We start from the raw sequence: 10,000 nt of genomic DNA, 5'->3' as shown, positions 1-10,000 counted from the left end.
TTCGCGTCTGCGGGCATCGCAGAAGTAGCTGCTAGGGTCTCTCCGCTCACTGGGACAGGAGGCTGCATATATATATATATATATATATATATATATATATATATATATATATATATATATATATATATATATATATATATATATATATATATATATATATATTTATATATATATATACACACACTTATATAACAAAGGTTTTCTTATGTGGAGGAGAAGAGGGAATAGATGTCAGAGGAGCCGAGGGAGAGGTGGGTGTAGGAGAGGATGTGGTAGAAGATGGAGTGGAATGTTTAGGGTGTCTGGTGCGACACATATAGTGAGGAGGAGGGGCAGGAGTAGGCACTGGGGGAGTGGTAGAGATTGGAGTATCTGGATTTATACTGGAAAAGGAATTTGACTGAGCGAGAGAGGTAGTAGAGGTAGATTGGTTCAGAGGAGGGGGAAGAGATACTGGGTGAGATGCTGAGACTTCTTGAGAAGATGCAGAGGAAGCGGAGCAAAGGAGAGTTTTGGAATAGGTAGAAAGAGAAAAACCTTGTCGGCATGTTTGTTTGGCCTCACATTGAGTGAGGCCTAGCTTGAATCTGAGAACTGCTACCTGAGATTCGAGCATGTATGCAGGGTATCTCCAATAAAATACATTATGGGAGCCACCACAATTGGCACACGTGCATGACTGAGCAAAGCAATTTAAACAGTCATGAGGGCAGTGGGCTGTGGAACGACAGTGTTTGGCTGGGTGGCAAAGACACCAACATTTCTGACATCGACAGGGAAGAGGTCAATCTGGTTGGACTGGGCAAGACACTCCACTAATATAAACTTCATGGGGGAGGTTTTGTCTATGGAAGGTAATTTTAGCAATATTGGTTTATGACTTAAGTTGGTCTGTGGGAGGAGTAATGTAGCACTGGACTGCCACTGCATCATATTCCATGAAGCATGCGAGCAAGGCGTTTTCAGTCTGACCAGTCCTTGTTGCTCAGTCTGACCAGTCCTTGTTGTAGACAGGACAGTCAATTGGAGAGATGGAAACAGTTCACAAGCACTGAGGCAGGAGTGAGGTTGGCCAAGAATGGCGAGGTCATTCAGGGTAAATAATGCACATGCTTGGGACTCAGATGTAACTGTGGCAAGACGTGAACAATTGTAATGACAGCAAAAGGAAACTTTACCTATTTGTCTTTAGAGACATTGTTGGAAGAGAAGGGTATTGTCAGAGTATGAGGCTATTGGGGGCATCACAAAGAATTGACCCCACTTGGCTGGGCCAAATAGGGTACTCAGAAGGTTTGCAGAGGTGGAAGCAGTAGAGGGATGAGGGCTGGAGGAAGATGGGGTGGTATGGAGAGAGTTAGTACTGTTGGGAGGAGGACAATATGGAGGACATTAAGGATGAAGTGTAGTAATAAGGAGGTTAAGGTGCGTTTACACAATCGAACTATGTTCGATGGACAAAATCGTTACCAACTAGGAGTGGAAAGTGAAAAGGCTCGCTGATGATGTCAGAAGCGAGCACCAAGTGGTGTACCGGACACTGTCCGTGTTCGCAGCATTGAAACAACACACACTGACTTAAATGGCTGAGTTACCAACCGACATCACCTTTGAACATTGTCCACCGGTCTATGCCCTGTGAGCAGATTCGAAACGGTGGTAAACACCCTCATCTAGTACCACTGCTTGTTGCCAGATCCGCTTCCATCGTTTCACCGCTTATGACGTCATCCTGCTTCTCCTGTGATATGGTAACGATTTTGTCCGTCGAACATAGTTTGATCGTGTAAACGCACCTTTAGAGGTAGATAATGAAGAAGACTGTGCAGTAAAAGATGGAGTGGAAGATGTTGGGAGAGAGGAAGGGGTGTATTCTGAAGGTTGAGTAATGACCTGGGTGCATGATTTGGAATAGATAGAGGAATAGAGGGGGTATATTAGTATCAGTGGTCTGAGCCATGGTCAAAGGAGAGGCAAGGGTCAGGAAACCAATGAAATCAAATTTAGATAGGCTAGCTGATGAAGGGGCAAGCCTTAATACTCCCAATAAGGGTAAAAAAATATATATTATTGACCATGGTGAGCCTGAAATAAATGGGGAGAGGAAATGGTCTACCCCTCAGGGTCTAAGGGCTATGCAATTAACCAAGGGAATATTGTCCCCATGGCTCCCAGAGGCTGTTCACGACTGACACAGAGCCAGCCTTTCATCCTTTCAGCACAGCTCTCACACCTTAGGAAGTGGACAGAAGGAGGGGATGATGAAGAGAAGGAAAGAAAAGGGGGAGAAGAAAAGACCACGCAAAATTAGTTGAGGTGAGGGCTGAGGTCCAAGGTAGGGGGTAATACCCCTACTGTGGCCCCCAGTCTCCATCTCCTAAGCCCCCAACGACAACGAGCAAGGGATTAGGGGGCTTTGCGACTGAAAGAAAAATTCATTTCAGAAAGGGAAAGAGAGATCAGTTCAGTTTATCACTACTGATTAATAATACATTAGGATAATAAATGACTAGTAATAACAACATTTGCCAAAATATATATTGTTATCAAGAGGTTTATTTACAGTAAATTGCATTGATAATTGCTTTAACAAGAATTTGCATTGATAATTGCCTGTGCAAAGGTACATGCTTATAACAAAAAAAATAAATAAATAAAAAATAAAAACATGCCATACAAATAAAAATTTCAAATATTTCATCTATTTCTAATGACTATTAATACTCAACTCTCTTCTACTTACGCAACAAGGCTTCTGTTCTCATTAGGACATTAAATTTACCAGGGTTTTCAGTTATTCTAGTTTTTTTTTTTTCTTTCTTTTACAAAAATATGATGAAATGAATACCATTCTTAGACTTTTTTAAATACAATTTGAGTGTTTTAAAAGTAACATTTTTAAATAATGCTTACTCCTGCTTTTTAAATGTTTCTCAGATTTCTTTCACTCTGATTTTTAATGAATTCAAGCCAATAACAAACTTCCCTTTATTGTTTTAAGTTGTGAGAATATACATTAATATTCATAATATTGTACATTAAGCTAGAAGAATAGGCACATTTGCTAATAAGCTAAAAATAAAAATGACTATATTCAGTAACGATTTTGTAAAAAATCTATATCAAAACTTATTAACAAGCACTGGGAGAACATATATATTTCCATAATTATTTTCTGATATCCTGACATTGTCGATACAGGTAGGCAAGTGCTTGAAATCGACCAATTTACTTCTTGCGACTGAAGAAGTTCATGATGGCCTTGATGCAATCGTCCGAGGTCCAGCGCTCAACCAGCCGGTCGCATTCCATGTCATTCACCTGTGCCAGGGAGGTGGAGAGAGAGAGAAAAATATTTATTTATAAAAAACTGAATTTATTGAGAGAGAGAGAGAGAGAGAGAGAGAAATAACTTAAATATTTGGGTTTTGTGTATAATTCACCTGTTTAATGTAGCAAAAGAGAAAAATGAATATTATGTAAGAAAAGTATAGAAAGCAGAACTAGAAGTCTGATTATTTGTTTTCTGTGTTGCTTTTTTTTTGTTATCTTTCATAAACCTACATTTTTCTACATTTTCCCATCTTTTTATTTACCTTTCTAATACCAAGCTATCTACTTTTCCATCTCCTTCTGTAACAGAAATACTAATCTAGATTTCCCACATTCCACCCTAAAAAAATCTAAAACCCCACTTTTATAACAGCAAAGTAAGTTTGGCCAGGGTCTTGTGGAAGACTGCAGAAGGCCAAAATTCTAGTGGTAATAATGCACCTAAAACATCCTTTTCAACTAATGCAAATCCCAAGGAATGACCGGGGTTACCATCCAATGGCGGCTTTGAACGCAGGTCAGCAAGATTGCTAGACGAGATCGCTACAGCTGCAACCACACAGCACACCTGCACCAGCTTATGCCATTTTCTTATCCTGTTTATCCCTTTTCTGCCTTTCTATATGAATTTAAAACCCAATCTACCTTAAAACCTTTGAACTTGACCTTATTATCCAGTCTTTTAATCAACTTACATTTCCATCTACCATTCTCCCTGAACCAAAAATTCAATCAATATATGTATACATCTCAAAAATCACACAGACCCACCTTGCGTAGCACATCCTTCTCCATGTCACGTGTCAAGGCCTTTGAATAAACCAAAGACTTAACCGGCAGTTTTGCATAGGCCTGCAATCTGGGCCAGATCTCCTGTTGCAAGCTGGCGTCTGGGAACACCTCTGTGACCAGCCCTAGGTCGCAAGCCTGGTGGGCAGTAATCTGTGGAGAGAGAGAGAACTTGTGTTGAGTTCTGTCAAATTGAAAGTGTGGTCTTTATATAAAATGAATGTGACATATTTAACCCATTGATGCCAGGTTAATACACCGTTGTAGTTCTATTTTGTCAATTTTTTTTACACCTTCAGGGGGGAAAAAAAAAATAATAAAATAAAATAAAATAAATAATTGTGATACTATTACTATTATCAACACTTATTATCATTATTAATGATATTTCTAAGATCATTTTACTATCATCAACATCAATAAGAGCAAAGTAAAAACTTTTCCTTATTCAAATTCAAGAAACAGGGTAAACAGGGGAGGCCAGATAATCCTAGGAATTGACTTCACAATTGATCAAATGTTTAAACAACCAGTATTAGATTCTTATTATTCCTGCGAAAGTACATTTTTAAATGAAAAAAATTATTTCAAATAAACTATTAAAAAAAAAGAGGTAAATGAATGCTATAATTTAGACTTCACTCCAATCATACATACACAAACAAAAATTAATATAATAAAAAATGATATAGACATGAAAAAAAAAAAAGAACAATGACTGGCAGTTAAAAATCCAAATCCAAGAGTTATTAACCCGTTTTACAGAGTGACACCAGTTTTGGCGTCACGGAGAGCCAGTGGAATATACTGTGACACCAACGTTGGCACCATAATTCCATTTTATTTTACTTACTGCTGAGTGATCCCATATTCTGGTCTCTTCCCACCAATTACGTAGCTAGACTATGGCCCATCCTCTACCCAAAATGAGTCTACATCACAGTTTCCCTCTCTGTGGTCCTACTCTTGTCTCTCATATCCCCCCTATCTTTTGCTTCATTCCTCCACCAGGGATCGGAGAGAGAGAGAGAGAGAGTTTATCTTAGTTTACCATGAAACGAACTTGAGGCTTCATCAAATCTTTCCTTCCAACTTTGTGTGCATGTGCACGTGGGTGTGTGTGTGTGTGTGTGTGTGTGTGTGTGTGTGTGTGTGTGTGTGTGTGTGTGTGTGTGTGTGTGTGTGTGTGTGTGTGTACATGTGCATGTGCATGTGCATGTGCATGTGCATGTGCATGTGCATGTCCGTGTGCGTGTGCGTGTGAGCGAGAGAAAGAGAGAGAGGAAGAAACCGAATTCAATAAGAGACTCTCAAGACGAAACATTCAATGTTACCACTCTCGGGCGAGTGCCCCATATACGAGCAACGCACGGCATTTAAAACAACCTAAGCAAAACGGTTATAAACCACCTACCTACAATACGAATAACAATCTCACCTTCTTATTGAAGAGCAGCATCTCATTGGCCTTGCCGGGGCCCATGATCCTGGGGAAGGTATAGGACGAGCACCCTTCAGGGGACTGGCCGAGGTTACTGAACGGCGTGTTGAAAGTTGCCTGGAAAAAAGGAAAGTAGTTTTAGAACACACCTGGCGACTGGCGACACATATCTGCTTCAATCTTGTAACCCCATGCCATCTCACCTTATCTGTGGCATAGACAGCATCGTAAAGCCCCAAGACGGTGACAGACACGCCAATGGCATGGCCGTTGATGACTGCAATGAGAGGCTTTGGGAAATCGATGAATGCGGACACGAACCTGAACAGAGAATTAAAAGGTTATAAAAAATATGGAGGAAGTTAGGAGTTCCTATAATTCTTTTACTCATATTAGGACAAAAAAAATAAAATAATAATAATAGGTTTCCGAAAATCCCAATCTATCCTTAAAAGCAAAAGGATGATAATGTCTCACATGCCATGGAAAAGAAATCGCAGGAGGAAGATAAAGAAGGGAAGATCTGAGGGGAGGGAGAGGGAGAAAGAAAAAAAGAACAATAAAGAGAGAGAAGAAAAATGAGAGAGAGAGAGAGAGAGAGAGAGAGAGAGAGAGAGAGAGAGAGAGAGAGAGAGAGAGAGAGAGAGAGAGAGAGAGAGAGAGAGAGAAAAATAAACACCAGTACTTGGGACTTTACCTATTGAGCAAAACCCCAGCATTTTTCGAGTGTTCGTGCATGTTCTCCGGAGAAATATTGGCAAAGTTTGAGAGGTCATTGCCCGAGCAGTAGTAGTTGCCTGCTCCTGTCGTCACTGTGATGACTGTGGCTGGGTCATCTGCAGCTTCCTTGAGGGCAGCAATCCATTCCTCGTACATCTACGATGAATTTTGTAAGGGGGGGTGTTCTGAATTCATCGCTAGACTGGCAGTGTAAAGAATTTGACCAACTATTCCATACTTTTTCAAAACACGGATGTACATTATACACGGTACAATTACATCCATCCTCCCACCGATACATGCCCTCACACGCAAGCACAACCAGCCACTCACATCCATAGAGAAGAAAACTCAACCAGCTGGAAATCTGAAGTCATGAAACCAAATGCATTCAGTTATCACCCCAGTCACTGACTCAACCTCTCACCTCCACAGTGATAGCGTTCATCTTGGCTGGCCGGTTTAGGGTGATGGTCCTCAGCCCGTTCTCGCAAGTTACAAACAAGTTCTTATATTTCTGACCCGATTCAGCTTGTGCTTTGGCTTGCTCTTCCTGTAAGAGATTATTGTTGATATTATTATCTCTATTAGCGTTGCGGTCATCATCACCAACATCATTATGATTACGACTACTACGATCGTCATTATCATTATTTTCATTATAATCATCATTGTAATCATCATCATTACTATTATCATCATTATTTTTATTATCACTATATTAATATAACTAATATCCTATTTTATTACTATTACTATAGCAATTTTTATTACTTTCACTTATCATCATCATCATCATAATTTTTGACATTATTATCATCATAATCTACGACTATTATCATTATCCTAATGACCATCATCTTATTATCATCCTCACTACCATTACTATTATAATCACCATTTCCCATCACCATATTCATCAGTTTTCTGTTTTCTCACTCCATCACTCTCAACTACACACAACCCTTCCTTTCCCTCCAGCCCACAGACTCACCTCGGCCCCAGCCAGAGAATTCACAAAGGCAATGTAGTTCTTCTGTGCGTCCTCCTGGGTCATGTTGCCGAGGCTATTCCAGGCGTCCCACTTGGCCCTGCCTACAAAGTCCATCATGCCCGGCCGCTTAGTATTCACAGCCCCCACGGTGGCCTGCTTGAACAGAGCGTAGATCTTCAGCTTGGCCTCGTTGCCTGGGAGGAGGTAGGTAGGATTAATGATTTTATGGGGTAGTGGTTGCTATTGATGTTGATATGGATGTCACATATATATATTATTAATATTATTCAATTAGATTTTTGAAAATATAAAGACAAAAATAATATTTACCCGGGTCTTCCGACAGAGTTCCAAGCCTGGCCTTAGCCGACTCAAACTCCGGACTGAGGGCACTCATCAGCCTTACTTGTGTTGTCGTAGCACCCCATGCTGGAGCAAGCTGGTGGGAAGCCAAGCCATAGCTGGCCCCAATTCCTCGTCTGGGGGGAAAAAAAAAAGGGGTGTGGGTTTAAAGGCAGATGTTGAGGAATGTTGTAATGAAAACTGTGAGTATCATATGCTTGTATTTCTGTATCATAAAACAGCTTTATTCTCAATGAAATCATCATTAATGAAAAGTGTCTCAGACTCCATCAATCTACTGAAATCATATAGTTTCTCTTGTCCTAAAAACCCTTACTGCTGTAAACTGAAAAGATAGTCTTTCTGGATCTTCAGCAACTTCTTGATCACTATTATAGAATTTGTTCTGGTTACTATCATTACTTTGGTAAATCTTTACAGTATGGATGCACTTGCTAGAGACTAAATCCCCAACTCCATGTGACAAACTTTATTCAGCAATCTAAATTGCCATGACTGTGCGTGCCCTTTGGAAATAGGAGGCTCTGTCCCCAAACAGCCCCCAGGAAACACTGTCTTCACCTGAAACTTAGAAGCTGAGTAGACTTTGGCTGTGAGGGGAAAGCTTACTTTTAGAGTTACCCTGGTGTCTGTCAATTATTTCTTGTACCGATGTTTTTCTATCCTCTACAAGAATATCATCTTCAGTTTGCCCTAGCTTAGTACATCCATAGTGTAAAGTTTAATCTTTACTTTCTTCTCATAAACTTACAATGTTCAGAGCTATTCTGTGCATAATCTTTATCAGAAATCTTTATATATTATTACTCAACACAAAAAACAAAACAAAATATCTCATCCCCTTTACCAAAATCTGACAGGTATGGCATGTACGTACATGCCATACCCAGTTTGAGTTTACTTTAATTGTTTTTACACATAGATGGCTACACTTGTGCTAAGTCACATACCAGTGAACCTACTACAAGTACTGCTTGTCTAGCATGTTTACCCTTTTCCTTGGTTTTCTAAATTTTGTTATTTCATTTTGCTGTTACTAATGTCAATAACATTATAGAAATTATAATGTCTATAATAAAAATAACATTATCAATATTCATAGCATTAGTAAAAAAAAAAAAAAGTTTTCCTACCAATTCAAGGAAAGGTGAAATCAAGTAAGGTGACGAGTTCTATTAACTGACTCCTTTGTGGCTAAGCACTTGCAGAACCATCTAAGCGTAGAGACATTTCACAAATTTTTTTAAAAATAAGCACAGTATTTTCCAGGGTGGCATCGTTTTAGAAATTGACTCCTACATCGGTAATCCCACCACTGGCCTTCCTCTATTTAAAGTAGGCTTAAAAGTTGTCACAAAACAAGCAACTGTCTGCCAGCCTCCACCATCCAAACAGGCTCTCAGACTACTGTCCAACAATACAGTTATTGAATGTATTGTCAATCTAAACCTTCATATATAACATGAGCATCAATATATTCACATTGACGCACTGCATAACACAACTGTACTACATTAAAGTAATAATACCAATGATTAAGTTACGGACTTCTTCTTCTTCTTCTTCTACAGGCTTTTGTCCCAGTTCAACTGGGGTCGCCGGTGCGGATCTTCCTCCTCCACTCTGCCCTATCCAGGGCCTCCCCCTCCGTCACTCCCGCCGTCTCCATGTCCTCCTTGCTGAAGGTCCAGGGAGCATGGGCCGTTCCGTTCACCGGCCGCCCATCGATTGTAATCGGCTGGGAGCTTCATGTTTGGAAAACATTTCGGAATGTACCTTGGGGAACTAGGATCGCATCATGGCCACCAAGTCGTTGAAGTCAGTTAATTCTTTCTGAGAGGTGATCAAAAGGAACATTGTGAACTACCCGACAACTGTTGAGTTACTATTGATCTCAGTTCCATTTGGCAGTTTAGCTGAGAAATTGTAGTTCACAGTCTCCGTAATGCTCTTGAATGAGAGTTTCAAGAAATTTCTCTCACAGGGGTCAAGAACGATCTCGCGAACATGCGGTGGGATGTCGACCTTAGGAGGGTCAGGCTCTGCAGCGGCCTGTCTGCATTCCTGATTCTCCGCATCATGTATTGGCTTGGCAGGGGTTTTTACGGCCGGATGCCCTTCCTGCCGCCAACCTCTTTTAGTCGCCTCTTACGACACGCAGAGGGTACGTTGGACCTATTCTACCCCGGGGTCCACACGGATATGATTAAGTTACGGACAAAAGCTTAAAATTAACGCAAGTAATAATCTCAACTGGTCTCAAGAATACTTTTGGACACACATACCCTCATACGTTCTAACCAGGTAAGAAGCTCGACGACCTCTATGGCAATTTACTATCAATTAAAGAGCCGGTCCCA

The 10,000-nt window shown here is 40.4% G+C and overlaps 1 protein-coding gene across 1 annotated transcript in view; it reads right to left on the bottom strand.

Moving 5' to 3' along the window:
• Positions 1–2,515: 2,515 nt before the first annotated feature.
• The window catches only part of LOC119595006 (enoyl-CoA delta isomerase 2-like), an 8,064-nt gene continuing 579 nt past the window's right edge, over positions 2,516–10,000 (bottom strand). Inside the window, exons 2-9 of the mRNA XM_037944137.1 lie at positions 7,608–7,756; positions 7,278–7,471; positions 6,711–6,836; positions 6,261–6,439; positions 5,767–5,884; positions 5,561–5,680; positions 4,105–4,275; positions 2,516–3,321 (exon numbers count right to left, since the gene is read on the bottom strand). Coding sequence (XP_037800065.1) covers positions 3,229–3,321; positions 4,105–4,275; positions 5,561–5,680; positions 5,767–5,884; positions 6,261–6,439; positions 6,711–6,836; positions 7,278–7,471; positions 7,608–7,756 — 1,150 coding nt within the window. The 3' untranslated portion in view covers positions 2,516–3,228. The remainder of the gene's footprint in view (positions 3,322–4,104; positions 4,276–5,560; positions 5,681–5,766; positions 5,885–6,260; positions 6,440–6,710; positions 6,837–7,277; positions 7,472–7,607; positions 7,757–10,000) is intronic.

The sequence above is a fragment of the Penaeus monodon genome, chromosome 35, assembly GCF_015228065.2.
Source record: "Penaeus monodon isolate SGIC_2016 chromosome 35, NSTDA_Pmon_1, whole genome shotgun sequence".
NCBI lineage: Eukaryota > Metazoa > Arthropoda > Malacostraca > Decapoda > Penaeidae > Penaeus > Penaeus monodon.
This window is presented reverse-complemented; position numbering and strand designations above follow the sequence as displayed.